Source organism: Syngnathus leptorhynchus, chromosome 3 (assembly GCF_054491065.1).
Source record: "Syngnathus leptorhynchus isolate UIUO chromosome 3, UIUO_Slep, whole genome shotgun sequence".
Classification (NCBI taxonomy): Eukaryota; Metazoa; Chordata; class Actinopteri; order Syngnathiformes; family Syngnathidae; genus Syngnathus; species Syngnathus leptorhynchus.
The window spans coordinates 9,657,785-9,680,843 of record NC_141197.1 but is presented as its reverse complement, the minus strand read 5'-3'; the positions used below and the strand labels follow the sequence as shown (position 1 = coordinate 9,680,843).

At 42.0% G+C, this 23,059-nt stretch overlaps 3 protein-coding genes across 6 annotated transcripts; 2 read left to right on the top strand and 1 right to left on the bottom strand.

Annotated features, from left to right (window-relative positions):
• Nucleotides 1–2,569: 2,569 nt before the first annotated feature.
• Nucleotides 2,570–6,290, top strand: LOC147059169 (uncharacterized). Its single transcript, XM_085907630.1, is given in 8 exon segments — nt 2,570–2,621; nt 2,624–3,932; nt 4,022–4,207; nt 4,290–4,485; nt 4,551–4,772; nt 4,870–5,012; nt 5,155–5,290; nt 5,827–6,290. Coding segments are annotated over 8 exon segments (2,433 nt in total). The 3' UTR covers nt 6,016–6,290.
• On the bottom strand, nt 6,077–17,077 carry usp8 (ubiquitin specific peptidase 8). 3 transcript variants are annotated; one of them, XM_085907626.1, is made up of 19 exons: nt 16,777–17,077; nt 14,997–15,164; nt 14,773–14,917; nt 14,616–14,698; nt 14,387–14,528; nt 14,089–14,131; nt 13,766–13,937; nt 13,496–13,658; nt 13,265–13,415; nt 12,564–12,832; nt 11,990–12,478; nt 11,531–11,605; nt 11,128–11,411; nt 10,765–10,986; nt 10,359–10,569; nt 9,594–9,830; nt 9,187–9,329; nt 8,970–9,102; nt 6,077–8,701 (listed from the first exon to the last, which is right to left on the bottom strand). In XM_085907626.1, exons 2-19 carry the CDS (start codon nt 15,098–15,100, stop codon nt 8,543–8,545), a joined length of 3,225 nt encoding a protein of 1,074 aa, XP_085763752.1. In that variant the 5' UTR covers nt 15,101–15,164; nt 16,777–17,077; the 3' UTR covers nt 6,077–8,542. The 3 variants fall into 3 exon arrangements, with proteins under 3 accessions (XP_085763752.1, XP_085763754.1, XP_085763753.1); XM_085907628.1 differs by lacking the exon at nt 16,777–17,077 and adding an exon at nt 16,426–16,756; XM_085907627.1 differs by lacking the exon at nt 16,777–17,077 and adding an exon at nt 15,894–16,419.
• A 2,122-nt stretch (nt 17,078–19,199) lies between these two features.
• hdc (histidine decarboxylase) lies at nt 19,200–22,993 on the top strand. 2 transcript variants are annotated; one of them, XM_085907631.1, is made up of 12 exons: nt 19,200–19,347; nt 19,404–19,576; nt 19,665–19,778; nt 20,219–20,341; nt 20,418–20,555; nt 20,633–20,776; nt 20,901–20,967; nt 21,053–21,215; nt 21,286–21,376; nt 21,455–21,553; nt 21,665–21,766; nt 22,014–22,993. In XM_085907631.1, the coding sequence occupies exons 1-12, from the start codon at nt 19,233–19,235 to the stop codon at nt 22,773–22,775; spliced, it is 2,091 nt and encodes a 696-aa protein (XP_085763757.1). In that variant the 5' UTR covers nt 19,200–19,232; the 3' UTR covers nt 22,776–22,993. The 2 variants fall into 2 exon arrangements, with proteins under 2 accessions (XP_085763757.1, XP_085763758.1); XM_085907632.1 differs by having other exon boundaries at nt 19,642–19,778.
• Nucleotides 22,994–23,059: the final 66 nt, after the last annotated feature.

The window sequence follows — 23,059 nt, the reverse complement described above, 5'->3', positions numbered from 1 at the left end:
TAGCTATATTTTATTCTGAATAATATAGCAAATTTCTGATGAAATATTAATCTCTCATGCACTATTTGACCCTAATTTGAAACCCTAATTCAAAATCCTAGACCTAATTTGAAATCCTAACCGTAGTTTGAAACCCTACTTAGAAACCCCAATCCTATCTTGAAACTTTCTTTCAAAGCCCAAACCCTAATTTGAAACCCTATTTCACCTATCCTGTTTTAAAACCCTACTAAACCAAGTTTAAAACCCTAACCCAAGTTATCTAAGAAAATAAAAAAATAAAAAAAGAATAATAGAATAATAAAAATGAAATCTACATGTTTTAAGTGTTTTAGACACACAATTGTGAAGTTGAGTGTGCAATGCAAATTCAGATGCTCCAAATTCTTGTACACACATTTCCTTCCATAAACATAAACTGGAGGCAAAGTGCAGTGGCACGATCGAATGAACAAGGAGACGAAGAGACGATAAAACTACAGCCACACGAGCGTGTCAAGAGCATATTGAGAGCAGGGTAGCAGCCGCGGACGCTAAAGTTAGAACACAAAGTGCTTTTATAAATAGACAACGGTTCTCACATTTGAAGACCAGTGTTAAGGTCACAGAGTTGCTCAAACTTTCTCATCGTTCTGTCTGATCAAATTGATCAAAACAGGTATACATCAAAATAAATGTTCTTTTCATTTTCACTTCAGAGTTGAATCAATGACCAGAGGTCCAACCCTAACAATTTTAGGGGCTGGGTCTTCAGACAAAAAGTGATTGTAGTGTGCAGAGATTTGACCTGGTAGTTGGCTTTTTATGTTGACAGTGTTGTAAACATTTATTGTAATATGAATGGATTCATTTCGCTCATTCATGAACCAGAAACCTTTTATATTTCATTTCTTCAATTCCTTTTTGCTGCGTTTTCTGCAACCCACTTAAACATAGGCTACAAAGTCAAATATATTTTGGGGAAAAAATCCAATGAGCCGCATGCAGCGAGTCGTTCTAAAAACGAAGCAGTAAAAACCAGACTTATCAGTTATTCTCGTGCTCAAACAGCGTGGCGCCTTTTCGAAACAGCCTTCATACATTTCCACCTCAATAATCCTTCTTCCTGTTTTGACCTTTATCTCCACCGGGCTTTGTGACTCTGAAAAGCAACGAATCATATTTGCAGTGAGTAAAAGGGAAACAGATGTGAATTCATGCTGGTACAAACTGAACATTCTGGTGTTAAGTGATGCCATTTTGTTCCTTCTACATCATCACAGCGTTAACGTGACATGGCAGAATTTGGCCAGCCATTCGGATCACACCGAGGTGTCAACGACCTCATTTGTTCCTTCAAATGTTCAAAGTAAATACACCCAAGTGGCATTCATCTCAACTGGCTTACTAATAATGGTGCTATTTTCTTTGAACCAGCAGCCAAAAAAAAGAATGGAGGCTACTTTTAAAGAGGCCAGAAAGGAAGAGCACATTTGAATCCAACTGGGCAGGCGACCCAGGCCACTGCCCCACTGGTCCATATTCATGACAAAACAATGGTCCTGCTTTAGACTTTGCGACAACGGGAAGGGAAGAAAAACCGCTGCTGACTGTTGGCCCTGAGAGATGGCGGAAATTGGTCCGTATGTAGTCACGAGACGACAGCAAACACCAATAGACGCTGCAATGACGCATGGACAGCCAAATTAAGATGCGAAAAAAAAAGAAGGAAGTCAACATTTGGATCAAGTCATCATTGTACTGTGTGCAAATGTGCAAATCTATCCTTAGATTTTTTTTTATACATTTGAATGACAACTGATGAGGATGTCCAAATGATATTGAGCTATTTAAAAACAGATTGGTTCTCCTACAAGCAAGCTGACAAAAGTGTACTCTGGCTTGTGTTAGTTAAATGAATGAAAGTATGCAAAATCATTGCGGTAAGATCAAGGGTGTATTGTCGCACGAGGATACCTCATTGTTTAACCTTTAATGACCTTAATTTATGCGAGAGAATGATCACAACCAAACAGGCCTGGCACACATCTAATGAATACTTAAAGACCTTTCTAAACCGTCAACAGAAAAAAAAAAAAAAAAACAAGCAGAGAAGCCTGGTTTTGGCTGTCCAACCCTGAAACTAGTCCAACCTGTGCCACCAGATGGAAAACTCCGTAGAGAAGCAGAAGGGTTCATAGAAGTTGAACATTTTTTATTTCATAGATATGATGCCATGCCAAATGTTCTGGCAATTGATTGTATGTTTGCCACATGTGTATATTCTGTAACGATAAGAGGGTGTGTACACTTATGCAAAACTATCAAGGTTTGTAGCTCTATTTGAGTTTTACAACTTATGAGTCACATTAACCGTGGAAATGATTGATTTTTTTTTTGCCACTGGACCACAAACGCCTTCAGAAAAACGAGACATTCATTGACCTGACTGTTGATTTTTCATTACACTCCAAATAAATATGGAAAGTAGTGTGACTTTAAAATGTCTTTCTAAAAGCGAACACAAACCCAGGGAGTCAGCCATGGTGGCCAAATGGTGCCATGGGAGCTCCCCTGCGTACAGGTTGTTATGTTCACAGGTTGCCAGGACACAAGGGTCCCAGGAGATCACCCTCCACGACACATTCTCCGGTGTGTCAGTGGACATGTATGGATCATTTGGCAATCATCCTATATAGGAGGAGCCAAACAAAGCCACCCACAGCACATCACAATCATGACCTGCACACCAAGACAATGAAGGCCAAAGCGTTGTCAGTGAAGGAGTGTGACTGGATGCCAGAGGATTGCCATCTAGTGGAGGATGTGTCCAGAGACTCACACAGAGAAACCCTGTGTCTGCCTAACATCTTCAAGTCCAAGAAAGTCAAGCCCTTTAGCGGGACTCAGACAACGGGGCCGGCTTACCAGGTGTACTACACGGCCCGGGAGCTCCTTCTGGAGGTGCTGGATCGAGGCGCCCTGCGAAAGTTGATTAGGAGAGGCTCCGTGAAGAGATGTGGACCTCCTCGACCTTCGCACGCTCCGAGAAAAGAACAAGGCGGCTTTTTCTCCGAGGAGGATTATATCGAGATGTTAACTTGCATTTCCATGGTTCTGCAAGACGGTCTCTCTGTAGGAGAGCGTGAGGTAAGTCTGGGCTTAGAAGGATGGAAGGGGGTCCTGAAGAGAAATTGCTTCCAAAGCTGCCTCTTTCATCTGAGCCGACTGGAGGATGAAGACAAGCTGGAAGCCTTGTCTAGCTTCTGCGGCCACGTGACCAAGCGCTATCAAGGCTTATACACGCCTAGTGAGAACCTGGCTGTGAAGAAATACAACCTTTGGGACCAACAGACTCCCTGCTCGCTTCATCTTGCCATCCTCTACGATAGAAGCTCGGGATTCATTTGCAACATGAACCTGTACATCCCAGAGCAGCTTCGGAGACGAGAGAGAAAGCCTGTCGTTGTGCAGGTGGTAGAACATCTGATCAGGCCTTTCTGTAGCCAACGTCCCCTGGTGTGGTTGGACACCAGTGCCCGGATGGAGGGCAAGCTCATCGACGTTTTTTGGGATTCAGGGATTCGGATGGCGACGACGGAACCATTTTCACCAGAGGAAAGCACATCTCAGTTCTACGGGCGATCTCTCCTAGCAGCGCATCTCAAAGGCTGGACCGGACCAGCTCTTCTCTTTCCAACGTCGGACACCAGAGGATCGCAGGCGGACGTGTTACTCCCTGGTCTCTGGGTGACGCTGCACACCATCTACATCAACACGTTTGTGCTTCACACCTTGCAAAGCTCAGGCAGGCAAGTCCAGTTGACCCAGTTCACCAGAACTTTGGCATCTCAGCTGGCTTTGGATAACAATGGCGGAGTGCCCGTACTGCCTCAGCTAAACAGCACATCATACCAAGAGATGCAAAGTCTGACAAATGTCCTGAAGCAAAGGTTGGTCCACCAATCCCATGTCCAACGCGTCTGTTTCTCCGAGAACCTGCACAATTTCTGATAGTAAATTCACCTACTTTCACCTGCAGAAGAAACACAACCAGCAGTGATCATGTGATAGAAAAGCGATTCCAGGAATGGGACCGTCCCGGCGTGTGTGGTTTAGACAACTCTGGAAACTCCTGCTACTTGAACGTGGTGTTGCAGTGTGTTTGTTCCACGGTACCCCTGGTGGAGCATCTCCTTCATCAGGACACACGCAAAGAGTTGGCACGGTATGAAGCATTTCGATACAGCTATCATTCCCAATTCATCGAGTGATTGGCTTTCTTTTTGCACCAATTGATGCTCTTTCAGGGCCAAGTGTCAGGTAGCCCAGATGTTTGTCCGCCTCCTGGAGCAGATGTGGCTCGGGAGGAATTCCAGCTGTGCCCCTGTGGAGGCCAGGAATTTGTTGTGTTCCATCCTGCCACAGTTCAACAACCACTCTCAGCAGGACGCTCAGGAACTGCTTCTCCTCCTCTTCAATGCACTCCATGATGACCTAAAGAAGGTACCTGGATTGATGCGTGAATGAAAAATGAATAGTATGGTTATTATTATTTTTTTGCTTTACAGGTTGAGAGGCACAAGATGCGCTTCTCAAAGCAGCTGATACGAGACCAGGAGAGAAATTGTTCCACCGGAGTGGGAGAGTCTACTATCGTTTCCAAGTTGTTTGAAGGCACGCTCAGCTACGTGACGGTCTGCATGGGGTGCCACCGACAGACCCTCAACAGGCAGATGTTCACTGTGCTCTCTTTACCTATCCCTACACATATCAGCAAGTGCTCCATTCAGGTACATTTTGGAGGGATTTTGGTCCCAATTGAAGTCCCAGTAAGGATAACGTGATTTCTGTGACCTCCCGTTTCTTCAATGTGTCCGTTTTGTGCAGGATTGTTTGTCTCTGTTCTTTAAGCAGAGTCTCTTGACAGGAGGAGAGAAGATTCTGTGCTCAGCCTGTGAGCTAAGGGAAGAAACTGCTCTCCTTACTTATCTAGACAAAGCTCCCGAAATCCTCGTGCTGCACCTTAAACGGTAGATAGGAAGAGATCCTTTTAGTGCTGGATACAAGCATTGTCGTTTTTCAAAGCTTGGTTCCGCCACATTTTCCAAAATCCCATTTGTTTGGGTTTTATTAGATTGTAGAGAAATTATAAATGCTGGATGTGTTCTCCAGGTTTGGTTGTAAAGGAAAGAACCAGGTCAAACTGAGGACTAACGTTATCTTCTCCACTGAGCTTGATCTAAGCTTGTTTGTGTCCAGCTCGGCACAGAAGACTTCCTGTTCTTCATATCGTCTCTATGCGGTCGTGGTGAGTACAACTTGTTTAATTGGCATGGTTGATTGTAGTTGGAGTATTTGCAAAAGCCTTTTGAGTGTGCTGGAAAATATTTACAAGTGATATTTTTGTATAATATCTGTAGAAATTCGACCTAATTAAAGGTTGGAGTTTTTGACGGATAAATGATCTCAGCAAACCGTAGAGATTTAACGTTTTCCTGATTCTGTCCAGACTAAGACTGCAATGTTTCAGATGTGATATTTACATTCTAGATATTTATGGAATGGTTTCTGGTACCGCATGTTCAAAATAATAAGCTTAATCAATGAATCGATTTAAACTGCCACTTTGGACATTTTCTCTTAGGGCTGTCACTTATGTTGCCAGCAGTTTAAACATTAATTGCTGTGTAATGAGTTCTTTTGAGGGGATAGCAAATTCGACACGGTTGCACTGACTACAATATAAAAACTGAGTGGCCGTTTTATCAGTGATGATTTTCATGTCGTGATATCCCACAAACATCATTTTCAAGTCGTTGAATGGAGAAACCTTTCCATCTTTAGAACCACGCAGGTCACCTGAAAATGGGTCACTACACCGCTATGTGCCACAACACCCTGACCCAAACGTGGCACCGCTTCGATGACTCTGCCGTCCGGGAGCTACACGACAGTCACGTACAATCCCCAGACGCCTACGTCCTGCTTTACAGCCGCGAGCCATTTCGAAAACCAAAGATTGTTGGCCTGTAACCAAAGGTCAAAAAAAAAAATGACAGAAAACATGACTGCATTCCTCAAGCAACACCACACGCACACATTCAAAGCAATTTTAATAGTCACGAGCCGTTGGGAGGTTATATTTGTTATACTGAAACATTTGAAAGCATTGAGAAATAAAGTCCAACATGTACAAGAAAAGAAAAGTTTGATAAATCTAATGCTCAAGTGAGTGAAATCCTTGCACATTTCTGCTTTCTGGTCCATTTATTTGTACTGTGTGCTTGCTCTTGTCCCCAGATTGGAACAGTTAGTGTTGAGCGAGTGAAGGCGTAACATAAATTCTCATCTTAAGTCAAATCAAATCTGGATTTATGAAAGAATTCAATTAAAAAGATACACGCACGTTAACGACCTACAAAAAGTCGACCTTTTAAAAAAAAAAATCACCCAGGGACAAAAATACCTTTAATGTTTCTTCTAAATGCAGACTTGTTATATTGTATAATGTTATAGGGCTTGACAGAAGAGATGTCTGGCAATTTAAAGCATTTGGCATTGAGGATTAATGGATAAGCTATGCCGTTCCGCATCCTTGCGGATTGCATACAATTCAACATGATTAACATGAACAAGCAACCATCACAGTTCCCACCTATCCTTTAATAAGTGTCATTACTCAGTCATATTCCCATGGCATTAAAGAGGACCTATTATGCAAATCATCAACTATTCTGGGAAACTACCCGTTCACGTTTGCATGATTCACAGTTGAGAAAATATCCTTATTTATTTGGACTGGAACATTAAATATACCCAACAGTTCATTGCTGGGGGGAAAAAAAAATTTAAGCTCAAGGAGTTGTGTCAGAAAGATTCCAGGACTGGCGTCACAATATTGTACTGTAGATGTATTTGAAACCGCGCGTCAGTGAGCTCCATCATTTCTCCTACGTTTCAATAAAGAGCTCCACAAAAGTAATCAAAACCAAACAACAACAAAAACATTGAGTAGAAAAGCACGGTGGTCTTGGCAAGGAACTGTCAGAGGCTCCTGAGGATTGTGAGCAGCCACCATTTGTCCTGCCTCAACTTTCACCTAATGTTGCAGGATGTCTTTGTAGACGGTGGTGGTTGATGAGCTATTTAGAAATGTTTCTAATTCCGTCCACTTCGTTTAAGTTCCAGCTGAAGACGAATTGCTGCAAATTGAAAACGGTGTGGCGGGCGGACACCTTATCTAGGGTGCGGTGTTCTTTTGATGACCAATTTTGTTTGCGCCAAACATACTTTTGGGCAACCACATTATTTCACTTTCGATTTGGAAAAATAGAGTTGCAAAGGTAATCGTAATTAAAAATAGTAATAGGTAAAATTTTTTTGGGCCTTGCTTCCCACGACTCCCATGAGACGCGTGGGCGTGGTTCATTCCGCTGTTTGCCCCACCTCACAAATGCATTTGACGCAATTACTGATCAAACTCAATCGGTGGCCGATAAGTCTGAATTTCCAAGTCGTGCTACTTGTGTACAACAGCTCCAAATGGTTAGAGTACATCTGAACTTATCGCAGCATGCGGGTGTGCTGTCCCAGCTGACTGGCGTGGTACGCCCTGAACAGGTTGCCGGCAAATCGCAGGGCACACCTCGACAAACAAGCATTCGCACTCACAATCACACCTACGGAGAGTTTACTAACCATGCAGGTTTTTGGAATGTGGGGGAGGACATACAAACTCCACAGATTTTGAACCCACTACCTCTGCATTGTAAAGCGGACGTGTAAACTAGTGCTGCCATTTAGATAAATGTCAAAATAAACATCAGCTGATGTTTGAAGGGCTATGATGGGTCGGCCCAAAAAATGGTTGGGCGCTATTTCTTTTTTTCTTATGATTATCATTGTAGCTATTGTTGTTTGTTTTTGAAGTGTTTGATTCCAGTCCTTGAACTTTTCTGACACACATTGCAAAAGCCTAAAATGAGATTTGGTACAACATTTGAGCGGGATGAGGTGAGCATGATAGGTCCCCTGTTACGGTCACATTAAATACAAGAAAGTGGCAACTTGAAACCCTAATGCAACGACCGTGGGTGGGAGCTCCAACAACAAAAATTGGTCAGACAACATCTTAACATGTTGTCGAATATTTACATTTAGAAAAGTGCAACATCCGCTTTGTTAAATAAGTACAAGCTATGTAAATGTGAACCTGCTGTTGACGCATGTGAGCGATCCAGCCATTCATTCACGTGAACCGCATCAAGAGTATCGAAGCAGCCACCTGCCCTACAATGACACAAGTCCAACTGGCATCTTTCATAGTCTCTCGAATCGATGATCAGAATTAGGAGTAGCTGGCATGTTTTCACAGCTCTAGGGTCCTCTAGTGGCTGAAGCAATGCTGTGCTGCACTGCACTGTTCTTGAGCCACATCCTTCAGCTATCAGCTCAAAGATGGACACGTCTGCAACTGCCACGTTGTAGAAGAAGAGGGGGGATGGGGGGAGAGAGAAACGGACAACCTTCTATACGGTGTTCTTCAGGTCCAGCAGCTCCATCACAGGGCAGAGTAAAACAAAATGTAGGCAGCGGACGATTTGACGGAGGAGGTGGAGATTTCAGAAACCTCATGATCGTCAAACTTGTACCAACGCTGCTTAGAGGCGTTCTTACAATAGGCAGTGTAATGGCCACCGTCCAAACCTCCATAGTGGTTCTAGGAAAATAAAAAGAAATCACAAATAAGCTCAAACCAAGCATTATGAATTCTACACGGTTGGTTAGGAACGTGTAGCTCACAGGTGCCAAACTCCAAAGTGCTTTGTGTCTAGGTATGTATGTTGTATTGCCTCCAGACACACAAACGGCTTTATTCTTCACAATTTCTCTTCATTTTAAAATAAAGTTTGACAGAGTAAGGAGCTACTTTTTATATTAAGGAACATATTTGAAACGGTTTTGTTGGTGTGGACAGATCTACTCACAGACACTCCAAAAAGGTTGTATCTCTTCAGGTTCTGCTTCGGTCCGATGACATATTGGGTTAGGTCCAGAGTGTCTAGTGAGAAATCTACAGAGGTCTGGAGCTTCTGTTTCCATCTACCCTCATAGGAGAAGCTGTAAGAATGCCGAGGGATGCAAAGAAAAAGGAAGTCAACATGGAGTAGTTCGGAGCAAAGCGATGGACGAGTCACTACACACCGCTTCAGGTGAACCAAGAGAATTGGAGGGACTTTCCAGATCTCCAGTTTCTTGGTGGAATCTCTGTGAGCTTTGCAGTGCCTGCAGAAAACCTTGTTGTTATCCGTCAGTCGCTCCTCCTTGGAGAACAACCTCAGACAATCCTGGAATAGAGGAGATTTTCCACTTTTCAGTGCACACTTTTTCTTATAGGCGTCTTCATGTTGGTAAATAATGAGCACCAAGCTACTTCAAGACGGCAGAAAGAGTGAGTACTTTTGAGTTGAACTGAAAATGGTGTTGCCCCACCAGAAAAGTTCAAATTTTCCTTAAAAAAAGATTAATGACATTCATCGATCTGAACCTGAGGATTAGTAAATTTGAATTATCTTTTAAAAAAAGATCAACGACTCTTAATGTTTACTAACCTGAAGTGAGCACTTGCTGGTGGAGGCCAGAGGCAGTGACAGGTACATGAACGTCTCAAAAGTCCGAGACTTACGGTGGCAAGTCTGACACTGAACGGTGGACTTGAACTGGCCCTGGAAGAGCGCCACGATGATGGACTCGTTCAGCAGCTTGTGTTTGTTCCAAGCCTGGTCTGCCGCCATTTGATCATCCAGGTGGTCGTTTTCCTCCTCTTTGTAGCGCTTCCTGTTGTCCGCCTGACAACCCGGACAGAAACATAACCAACGTGAGAAAACAAAGTCAACAACGGAACAGCACTGCGTAATACACAGATTTAAAATGCTGGATTTAAAATTAAAATAACCAAAAATCGAAAGCAAAAAAAAAAAAAAAAAAAAAAAAAAAAGGGAATGATGAATATACACTTGAGGCACACTATTTAGTTCCATTTCTTAACAAAACAGCTGATGCAAGCAATGAGGTGTGTCTTGGGTCTACATGCACAGAGGTTCCGATGAGCATCAGACCAGACAGATGCAGACAGAGCACAGTCGCTGGCTGCAGCGAGAGCAAACATTGACACACTCACTCACTCACCCATTCACTCACTCACACACATACAATTTACTTACTCTCTAATTTGCCATCAAAATGAAACCCAGTGGGAAAAAAAAAAAAAAAGGAAAAATACATGTAATATTTTCAAAAATGGCATGGCAATATATTTGCTGAATAAAAAATCCCTATGCTTGCTTTGGTTGGTTGGTTTTGTGTGTGCACATTACCTTATTGAGGTCCTCATGGAGGCCGTCCATGAGAAAGAGGAGCAACTCTTGGGAGTCTTGCTGGTCATAGCCAGCAAATTGATCATTGATCTTTCCAATGGTGATCTTAAAGTCTCGTGGACTGATGCACTTGTACAGACCGGTCCCCAGGGCTTTCACGATCACGCCAAATTCCTCCGCCACTTCCCCTTTATGGCCGAGAATGTTGTATCTGCCAGAGGACAAGAGGTGTCCATTGTCAATGCAAATACAAAAGAATGGAGCACTAGCTAACCATTAATTTACCAGAGCATGGACTAGTCAATTCATTTTAGAAATATTGAAAATGAAAATGTCATGAAAGGCCTAAATAACTGCGTTTCTGTAGATGTAATGTTGCAAGACGGAGTGCACTTGAACTCCACACCTGTTGATATCATCCAGGTAGAAATTATTGTTGAAGTACTCTGCCATGGCAGGTGTGTTGCACAGACACTGCAAGATTGAATTCATATAGCAAGTGTTGCCGAGATTACGAAGGCCGGTCAAACTTGCACCCAGGCCTCCAAATGTTGGATTCAGGCTGCGGATTTTGGCGGCTGAAGGTCGTGTAAGCTCCACTTTAGGATGGACTTTAACACTGGGAGGTCTGATGAAAGAAAAAAAAAAAAAAAAGCTTTTAGGAAAAATGTCAGACTTTTCTATTTTTTTCCCCCCATGTAACCTGACAACCAAACATGCACCCTTTTCACTTTTGTTCTGGTCTACTAGTAACAACCATGTGCCTCACTTGGTTTCTCTATTGAAGGTGGGTATGGTAGTAGGAGCCACTGGGGCAGCGCTCTTCTTCTGGGCCTCTTCTCTTACATCCTGGCTGATGTCTGGGGAAGAGTAGGAGCGTTTTAACGTAGACTGTTCCCGCTCCTCCTCCTCCTTTGCGTTGGAGGGTGCCACTGCTAGTTGCGACTGTTTCGGCTCCACTGCCGTCGGAACTGTCACCTCAGGCGGGTAAAGGTGGACGCGGTTGGTTGGGGAATGGTAGTATCGAAAGGTTCCAGTCACAGTGTCAAGGAACTAGGCGAGAGGGGGGCAGTGAAAACAGTACAACGTTAGGAATCAGGTATTCTATACATGTGTGCGTGTGTATATGTATACACATCTTAAATTGTGTCACATCTTCAAATGTGAGGTACCTTCATCCAACCAACTGGCAGACCAGGCACACTCCTTCCCATTTCCTCACTTCTGGCTCTTGTCAGTGGTTCCCTCTGTGAAATCAAAACACACAGAGACTCAACTTTGGTAAGAGTAATTCTCATTGGAACTCTTAAAACACTAAGACCACCTTGTAGCCTAAATTTCTATACACTTGGCCTGTATTAAATTTTTGTTTTAGAAAAATCAATATTTGTGATAAACTATAAATGTGACTTATGAAACACAATGAGATTGCTTTTCATTATCAATTGAACAGTCCTGGGCTATACAAATTATTCGCCTCTCAATCTCAATTCCTCAAGATGACACATCTGAGTGTCCGACTTCAAGTCAACAGTTTCACATACCAATTTCACTACCTACAGGGGCAATAGTCTTGAGTGCCCAAATGCTTGTGTCTGAACAGTGCATGAGCTCTGATGTGAACGACCTACCTTGACCTCACTGATGATTAGACTCGGACCAGGCGAGTCCAGAGACAAACTTTTGGACGGGGCTTCAGAGTTCTGCTCTTTCCCCTTATTGTTTTTCTCTTTGCGCCCATGGTCCTCTTTGTCTTCCTCTTCCTTCGCCTTCTGTCTCTCTAGTCTCTTTTTGTCTTGAAGTCCTTTGTCGTCGTCGCCCTTCTTTTTCTTATCACTTTGCTCCTTTGCAAGCCTCTCTTTCAGCTCCTTCTTCCGCCTGTCCTCTTCAAGCAGACGTCCTTGAATGCGTTTCTCCTTTTCTTGCCTGGCTTTCTCCATGGACGCCACCACCTCCGAGTGTATCTGACTTTGTTCTTCTTCGGACAAAAAGGCGAAGGCTGGTTTGGCTGAGCGGTCGGGGACGGAGGGCGTGTTCTTGCCGGATTCTTTGTCTGGTCCGTTCAGGCTCACTTTAGGCTCTTCTGAGAAGCGGACCGGTGGCTTTTTGCCGCGGTCAAACTGGTTAAAAGAGAGAGAGTGATGTAAGCAAAACCAAGTTCAATAGCAGTTTCCAGACACTTGTTCATCAATTGTTCAGTCATACCCGTGGGAGGGCCTTGGGTGTGGAAGGATGGTTGGATGTGTCTAGCACTGATCCTTTCTCACTCAAGTCCATCTTAGAGAAAAGAGCGTCAACAGAGTCTACCAATTTGTCTGTGCTCTCAAGTGGTGTGGGCGGACGGTCGTCAGTGGGAGCAACTCCATTTGTGAGTGGGGGAGCAGAGGGTTCTACAGGCTCAGGTCTAATCTCAGGTTCTGGCTGAGGTGGGGTTGGAGGTTTTATTTCCTTGAGGGATGGGTAACTGAGGTTTACTGTAGAAAAAGAGAAAATGAATACAGCTTCAAATCAAATTACATACAGGTACACACATTTACTCGATCTAAAATGCCCTCTTAATGTGGGTAACTAATGTTACGGCCAGTGAGTATATTCTCCATTTAATATTCAACACAACGCACAATGAAAACTTGAGCTTCCTTTCATAATGAATATTTTATATGGTATACTGTGTTGAGAGAGAGAGAGAGAGGGGGGGGGGGGCAGAATTACGTTCCTTGCTTCAAAACATCAAGTTGCCCCCAACAAAAACAAAAAAAAGAACAGTCAAGAGGTGCAATGAAGAAGGTCAAATTAAATTCATCTGTAAAGGTTACAGTGCATTTTGGCTTCATTCTGAAATCCTAAGCAAAAGACCGATAAGGCGAACTTTTTGCAAGTAATGTAGTTCGAGCGATGACACTCACACTGTGACATGGAGGCATTGGCATTGTTGACGTTCTGCCGAGGCGAACGGACTTTTGCATTGGTTGAGTACATTGGGTAAAACAGCAGCCAGCTCTCATAGCCTCCCTCCAGCACAAGTGGCTCACTGCGCAAGATGGTCATACTGTCCCACTGTGGAGTGTCCAGATTATTTGAAGAATATATTCGTACACAGAGACATTTTCCTTCACATCCAAAATGTCTGACATTACCTTATATAGAGCATCTTTGAGGTTCTGCAATGTCATGCCTATTGTCAAATCCGTAACAGAGTTAAACCAGTCCAACAGGACTAAGTAATCCACGGATCCCCTCTGTTTCCATTGCTCTTTGGACTCATTAGGGAGCTTTTCCTCGATTTGATTCACAGTGATTCTTGAAAAAACAAAACAGTCTAGGATCGATGATTCACACACACAAACTATATATATATAAATATCAAGCTACAGACTTCATCCCCATATTCTCCTTTTGTATCATACCCTGGACTGATGGCCTCCTCAGGCACACTGATGCAAGCCTGAGATGGGACCTGAATGTGAGACTCGTCAAAGTCTCTCTGGCTTCGAGCATCCATGACGATAATAGTTATCATTTGGTCCTTCATCATGTGGAAAAGTTTCTCCGCCGTGATCCCACCCGCCGCCGTCGCAGCTGCAATCAGGTCAAGTTATTTAAATGACGCACAACTTATGAATGCGGACGAGCCAGAAGGACCACAAGCCACAAGATAAGCCGTGACATTTGAAATGAACGACAGTAAGATGGAAAAACATTTTAGTCAAGTATCATGTCCTCAGCTTACTTTTAGTAGACGCATTCTTCAAATCATTCACCTCTCCTTTAACCTGAGAGTTAAAAAGAAAACAAGCGTGTTATAAGTTTAAGCAGATCCTTTCCCAGTGAGACCAATCAATTACTTTGAGATGCAACCTTAAAATCTAGGATGTAATCAATAACATTTGCATAGTGTATGAAGATTGATTTCTTGAACCGTATTCAAAACCAGACTACAACTGTTACAACTATTTCCTGGCATTGCTCTGGGAAAGAAAAGTTTCTCCTAAACTTTTGTATCACACACAGAAAATGACGGCCGTTACCTTATTGCTGTCCTTGTCTGCTACTGAGGATTTAGGAGAGCTTTGACTGTCATCTTTCTTCATCTCCACTTCTTTCTCCTTTTTCTTCTCCTCTCGTCTGTCCTTCTCTTCCAGTTTTTTTCTGACTTCAACTTCCTCATACCTTTTCAATTATTCACACTTTAGATGACAAGCTACCATTTTTGTCTTTCTAAACATTTTCACTCAACATTCTGTCAAATTGTCTGACCTGAGTTTGAGGCTTTCGGCGAGTTTTTCAGCTTCTTCAATGGCTTTCTTCACGTTGTTTGGTCCAAGCATGGTCAGGTAGTCCTGCACACAATGGAGTAAAGAACAACTCGTATATGTACTTTATTTTGTTTCCAAACAATGGGTGGTCACCATACCGCCTGTTGCTTGAAGTCTGGTCTGGCCTTGACAATCTTATAGACGGTTAGATACTTCATGTAAAGCACATAAGCTCTCTCCTCATCTCGGTCCAGACGACTCTCTTCTGCTGCCTTGAAAATTTTGCAGGCACTCTGAACGTAGCTGCATGACAGTAAAATTGGATTTGAATTGCGTCCATCTGTTTTGCCATATCAGTTGTACATCGACTATTAACACGTACCTTTTTGTGCTTATCTTGTCCGGCTTAACCTCTGTTCTTTTATTGAGGTCACCGAGAGAGGTGCTCAAATAGAGGTCCTTGGCACCGGTGGACACCGCAGGCATCTTGGCAGGTGGGCTCAGTCAGACCTCACGACTAATCAGTCCACTTCACACACTCTAATCATACCTGACAACAACATAACAGACACTAAAAATATGCTTTTAACACAAAGTGCTGAAATCGACCAGTGGAGGGAAACACGTACTGGACTTCAAATAGAATTTTAAGGTTTCTGAGTTTGTTTTTCTGATGACTGTTGAACTTTTGTATATATATCTTATGTTTTGTTCATGTAAATTGTGACCTGAAAGCCATAGTGAAGGTAGCATAATAACAGCTTTGGAGAATATGACCAAATACTGACACACCAGCTGAGAACCATTGCAAGGTGGCACACACAAGGATTTTAACCGCTTGGTCTTACAGAGAAGGCCCCACAGGAGTCTTTCAAATGTAACAAACTCATTTTTAAAAATGATCTTTTATTGTAAAGGAATGAATGATTTTTGAATGATTATTTTTTTTTGGTTTAATTTCTTTTTTTTTTTTTTTACCAAGTTGTTTTTGTACAGAACTTTGTTTCGGCCGTGGTTGTTTTACAGAGTACTCCTCTGTAAAAAGTTGAATCAGTGCCTCTAATTTAACCAAGTATCTGTACTTTCCAAGTATTTGTATAAATATTTTAGCCAGTGTTATAGCTAAAAACTACAAAAGTGGTTATTGGAAATATTTACACCACCAATGAATCAGTCATTCATTTTTATAGATAGTTTTAAATCATGCAAACAGTATTTGTTTTGTCTGGCATATTTGAGGTTGAAAGTGATAGGATTCTTGGCTGAAAGACTTACGCACCAGAAAAGAACTTGGGGATCTCCAAAAAAGGCAATACGTGAGGTAACAGAAAATCACCGTTCATATCTTGAACAAATCTACACAGAAGAGGTAAATTCCATCCATGATAGTGGCTTTGATATTTCTGACATCCATCTTAATGTCCATATGCAACTATGCGCTTTGTACTCCCAATTAAAAACAAATCGGAATACTAGCAGGCCAACTACATGTTAGTAGTAAGGCAAAACTAAGTACTAGTTAACATCTGTGTACTACTAGTACTAGTCGTGACAAACATTTCTAGTTAGTATCTACTTCTTCACTCGTAGCGTCCAAAGTTGTCCTGATATGGAGACATTTATACAGTAGCGGAAGTTGGAAGGGTTCGACAGTTGTTCCGCGAAGGAAGTAAATTATCTCCCTAGTGATGACAAAGATCGTACTAGTACATGGACATAGGGTTGAATACCGAATTAACTACATACATATTAGTTTAACAGGACGATTTTGTTGTGGCAGGACTTGACGCAACAAATACTTGGAGGCTAACCTTAGCACGTCTTCGTTTCAGCATGTTTATGAAGTGAAAATCCACGTTTAGGCCGTTCTTTCATGCGAGTGACGCGAGATAGAAAGGGTGTGATGCAAGCGGCGTGAAACAACGCACAAACAACTTGGCTTTTAACCTTTCGAAGTTAGCAAGATAGCGTTTACGTTGTTTGGCCAGCTAAACTGCCAGCTAACGCAGTTAAGGTATAGCAGCTAATGTGAGCTACTTAAGACTCGACTAGCCGCGGACCCCTAACCACGCAGAGGCTGGGTTCGATAGAACTTTCTAATTCCGTCGAGAATACATGCAATCATTTTCGATTATTTGCCGACTTGACTGGAAACGCTGTACCTCTTTCGATGCGTTCTATCACACAGGCTACTTTTTTGACAGCTGATTCCTTGTTTGTCTTCTTCCTCGGTGACGAATGTGGGCGGGGCCGCCTTTTCCAGCTGCACTGCAACCTGCTGGAGATATTTTTCAGTACAGCGCAATCCCCATTTGTACATCTGTAATCGAAGCATATTAAAAGCACGACATAGTTTAACCCCTCTCACACGATTTGAACACATAAAACCCTACTAATATACATAGTCGAACATTGTACATGTATGCATATGTATATATGTATATTTTGTGCAGTAAATAATGAGATATTTTTAAAAGGTCTTTCCGTTGATTACAACAGTCAAAGGAATTACAACGCACGCACGGACGCACCCACGGACGCACGCACGCACCCACGCACGCACGCACGCACTTTAGTAATATGCATTACTTTTGCATTAAAACGGTTTAAGCTGTTTAATAAGGTAGTGAAGTCTAGGTGTAGGTGACAATATTTTGCAGGGACATAAAATAAGTTTTAGAAAACAAGTTTCACTTGTCCCATACACTTTAAACACACTTAAAATTATGTAAATACACTTTTTTTAAAGTACAGTTCTTGTTACTTTGAAGGAAAAAAATCAATACTCTCGCCCACACGGTTGTCTTGAAGCAAAATTTGCTTGTTTCAAGCTGGGGAATATCTTATTTCTCCAAGCCTGAAGGCGATTGGACAACGTGAAACGAATACAGTAAAGGGTGTTTCTTGAAAACCATAAGCATCTCCATTATTTAAAATAAATGAATAAATAAACAAATAAATAAATAAGTAAATAAATAAATAAGCAAACTTTATACTATAGTTGCCAAAGAGAACAAAGACTGACCTATCGGGGAAGGCTTATTAGGACACATTTCAAATTATTTGGATGTAAATTTTAAACAGTCTTTCTGATGTTTTCATTGTATGGAAGCCAGTGTAATAAAACATTGAAGCTTAGGATTTTTAATACTATTAATAAAAGCACACAGCTCTCATGCAGAACTTCCACTTTGAAGTCACAAGGGGGCACATGGAGCCTAGATTGGACAATTATGAAAATGAAAGCGCTTTCATCAGGCTCAGACTTTCAGACAAGTGGAGGACAATGCTGTCATTGTGCTCTGCTCCATCAACCTGTGATTCTAAAGTTTCCTATATTTTGTGTCACTCAAAATTGACATACACAGGCATTCAGCCTTCAATGAGATCAAAAGTCTGCATTATGTTCATTGTTTGATTTACAGTATAGGCCACATGCATTTGGACAGTACGTACATCATCTATCAACAATCATTTTCTATGCACACATGTTCCGGGTCAATTTTGAGAATAGTTGCTTAATTATTAACACCAAATTATGACTTACAGATCTTTTCAGAATGTATTAATAGCCTGTCTGACATTAAAAGATCTACGATAATGCCTTACTTAATATTTCAGAGTTAACATTCAGGTTACTTTGTTTTCCAGGTGCAGATCCCCACACCCTCTGACCTTTGTATGACTCCTGTTCCTTATATTGAATGCCATAATATACAATTTTATGATGCTCTATGATGCTTCAAAGAAAAAAACATGCACGTTAAAAACAAACACACATAGGTGAAACAAGAGGAACCCATACATACTTGATTTTGAAGAAATGCTGCCGATCCTGTACACAAGTCTTGTATTGTTCAAGGAAGCTAAGAAATAATGGAAGTGTTTAAAAGCACTCTTTCTTGAACTTCAGATGAGCCACAGTGACATTCCAAACAATGAAATGTGTCATGAATGTACACACAAATAACAAGGATAATTAGATTATGAATCAATTCAATAAAATAACGCAGTTTTTCAAATGAAACATATTTCGGTGACAGAAAAGCTTTTTTTGTTGACTAGCAAGATTTTCAAATGAAACATTTTTGGTGAGCATGAAATGTCCTGATAGAAAAGCAAATAACTATTATTTAGATAATAAATAAGATCATTTGTGCCACTTATTATAATTTGTATTGTTGAATTTGGCTTGTCGTGTATGTTGACTGAGATTTGCTTCAATGACAACTGCCTGTTACTAATCCGCAAGCCCTTAGGCATGATTTGATATCTGCCCTCATTAATAAGGCAATTTAGTCAATTAGAATGAATGGAGCACATTATTTGAAAGAATGTAACACATTTTTGTGCTAAATGTTCAGTCTTAATATGTATTTTACCTTTCATTGTCGGATCTGCAATATAACTGTACTATTAATTATTTTCAGTCACAGTACACAAGCCTTTATGTTGTCTTAATCGAGCCAATAGAGGTTTTTTTTTGGGGGGGGGGGGAATATTTTGTAAAAAAATTGGAGTCAGTGACTGACATCATAAAAGAACATTTGTTCTGTGTGAAATGCGTCACCAGTTTAGGGCGTGCTCCTGCTAATACTGGCTATATAGATGTGAGGTGATGGTGAGCAACTACTGTACTCACACAAAGGCAAGCTTCTCTGCAGCATCAAAACAAACCATTCAAGAACCGCCCACCTCAAGAAATATGCAGGCTGAGGAATACAATCGCCGAGGTAATAATCCTTTGTCAATACCTTATATACAATAGTGAAGTCTTTTTCCTGACCAGGTAAGGAGTTGGTGGACTACATCACAAAGTACTTGGGCTCCATCCGGGAGAGAAGGGTGATTCCAGATGTGAAGCCAGGCTACATGAAGGAACTTCTACCAGACACGGCACCCACAGAGGCTGAAGACTGGGAGAGAATATTTGATGACATCGAGAAGGTTATCATGCCGGGAGTAAGTTTTGATGCTGTCATCATGTCATCCGCTTCACTTGGGGGTCATGCATGTTGTGAACGCAGGCTTGTTTTGACACTTTGTGCAGGTGGTCCACTGGCAGAGTCCTCACATGCACGCCTATTACCCTAGTCTGACATCATGGCCCTCATTGCTGGGGGACATGCTAGCTGATGCCATCAACTGTGTTGGCTTTACCTGGGTGAGGCAAGAAAAAAGCAAAAGGGACTAAAAAGACTCCTTAGGGTCATTCTGGAATTGAAGGACAATTTAGACACCAAACAGAAAATATTTTAAGTTCTAAAGAAAAACAAGTCATCAACCATACAGGTTTTGAGAAACATTTTTTGTCCTATTGTAAAGTGCCCATCAACGATATGGATGCAGGAATAAAAAAAAAAAAAGAAAAATAGATCATGTAGATATTAGATCAATTAGCTTGATGATATTGCAACAGAGTCATGTGGCTCAATTTGTTTTCACTTCCTTTATTGTTAGAAGGTTTTCCGAAACAGGATTGCGTATATATTGACACTCAATTTCAGAGCATAATTACAGAAAATAGGGCAGGAATTGTCCTTCATGTCTGGTAAAAGATTAAATAATCTGTGGTGGTGTTTTTTTATTTTGATTTTTCTACAGGCCTCTAGTCCTGCTTGTACAGAGTTGGAAATGAATGTGATGGACTGGCTTTGTAAAGCCTTAGGCCTTCCCCAATTCTTCCTCCATTACCACAGCGAGAGCCGGGGAGGAGGTATCATACAGGTAGACCACCAACACATCTTTTCACATGGTGAGGCGTCATCCATCGATTGATAGGTTGCTTTGACTCGCCGAACAGAGCACCGTCAGCGAAAGCACACTCGTGGCTCTTCTGGCGGCCAGGAAAGACAAAATTCTGCAACTGCGTGCCGAGCTGGAGAACGAACTGGACGACTCTGTCCTAAATTCAACGTTAGTAGCTTACGCTTCAGATCAGGTCAGTATTTGGACAGTAACATCACTGGCCTAAATAATAATCCATTACAATGATGTTTTATTTTACTATGATCACAGGCGCACTCCTCAGTGGAAAAGGCGGGTCAGATCTCTCTCGTGAAGATCCGATTCCTACCCACAGATGAGAATTTGTCTCTGAGAGGAGAGATGTTGAAACAGGCCATTCAAGAGGACAAAAGCAGAGGACTGGTCCCTTTTCTGGTACAGAAGGATGGAGATGATTGAATCATGCAACCGTGATGTTAATGAGCTGGAAATATTTGATCAAATCGACTTGCACCGTCATCATTTGTTCTTGCAAACATTCCTTTTGTGTTTCTCTCAGCTATGTGCTACTTTGGGAACCACAGGCGTGTGTGCCTTTGACACACTCTCAGAATTGGGACCCGTGTGTATGTTTTTATATTCATCCTTGTGCAATTTTTAAGAGCATTTCAATCACTACATGCACTTAATGTTATTTGCAACATTTCACAGGCGCGCAAGAGGGACTATGGCTCCATGTGGATGCTGCTTATGCTGGCTCGGCCTACTTCTGTCCAGAGCTGCGCTGGTCGCTTGAAGGCATTGAATTTGCACACTCGTTTGTTTTCAACCCATCAAAATGGATGATGGTCCATTTCGACTGCACAGCTTTTTGGTGAATATATTTAATCTGTACTCCAGTCATTATTTCTTTTTTTTAAATTTTCCTCCATGTTTGGGTCAAGGGTCAAAGACAAACTCAAACTTCAACAGACGTTCAGTGTGGACCCCGTTTATCTCAGACACGAAAACTCACAAGCAGCCACAGACTTTATGGTATGTGCTCTTCATGAGCAAACACATTGAAGTTTCCAGTTTCTGGGGACTCACTTTTGTTTGGTTTTATCCATGCAGCACTGGCAGATCCCACTCAGTCGGCGTTTCCGCTCTCTCAAACTCTGGTTCGTCATGCGTTCCTTTGGACTGAAAAATCTCCAGGGACATATCAGACATGTATGCTGAAGTTGTTCTTCACATAATTTGGGAGTTACACAATGAGCAAAATAGAATAGACATTTTATCACCACTGGTTTAAATGGCCAACTTTGATTTCAATACTTTCAGGGTATTGAGATGGCAAAGCTCCTGGAGTCTCTGATAAGAAGTGACCCAAACTTTGAGATTCCTGCAAAGAGATATCTCGGCCTGGTTGTTTTCTGTCTCAAGGTAGGTAGTCCCGGATTTGGGATTAAAGCAGTAAATTATAAATACGACGAGTTAACTTTCCGTGGAGCAACATGTTCTACAAAGGCTAATTAATCATTGTCGGGATGTACAAACTTGCCAGGCACACCTCGTTCAAAGGTAGGTGTTTTTATCACTTGGAGGTGAAGGACAGGGTGATTATGATCAGAAAACACAGTTTGATTTTGTGAAATTATCAGCGGCTCTGTTGTTTTTATTTCTTTTACAGAAAGGTAATGCTTCAACCCAGGAGCTGCTGAGGAGGTTGACACGCTCTGGTGCCATGTACCTCATTCCAGCAGATATTCACCGCAAACGCATCATTCGATTCACGGTGACCTCACAGCACACCACGGCAGATGACATTCGTAGAGATTGGAACATTATCTCCAAAATAGCTTCCAATCTCCTCGTTGAAACGCGGGCTCTTGATAGTTCAAAGACGTTGGGAGCCACAGTGAAAGGCGATGAAGACGACATAAGTGTCAGGGCACCGGAGACTGAAGAGACCGCCCCAAGGATGGACAAGGCCCAAGTGGAGCTTTGGATCGACAAGGCTTGGAATCAATCCAGGAGACCCATGCGCTCTCTGAGCTGCAACAGTGAGCCTCTGCCATACAGTTATCTCGGTCTAAGAAGCGTCTACGCCTTTGAAACAAAGCTGAGCCCTCAAGAAGAAGTCGTCCTGCCAACGTTAGCGACACCTGGAGGCGCCACCGAAGGAAAGATGGCGGAAATGCCTTCTAAAATTGTCAGCAAGCAAATCATAAAAAAGCTGACAAAGTTCAACAGTGTTCCAAGCTTCTGCAATCAGTGGGCGCAGGGTGGTCACCACCAGATCTGCTGCCCTCTAAAAGTGTCTCAGGCTCCAAAACATTTGACCTCCACTTGTAGGAGAATAAGCTGTATGCCATCTTCCCCCGTTACCAACACAGCTGCCTCTCCCAATCCCATGGAAACTACTACTACTACTACTTCCAAACTTCTGTAAATGTGGCATTTAGCCAGTCTGTGAACTAATTCTCAAAGTGAATTGCACAGGCTCCCTCTAGTGGTATGTGAAAGTATCACTTAAATGTTTAAACTGCATCATGTTACAGTGGCTTCAAATTTTTGTTTGTAAATTCAAATTGTTTGTACATTTGTTATGGTCACTTCTCATTGTATTTAACATTTAAGTACAATACACTTGCATGAAATATTTTAGAATCGTTTTTCAATATTTATTTTTGTGTGCAATACATTTTAACTGAAGTAGTTTATGTATAAAAGTGA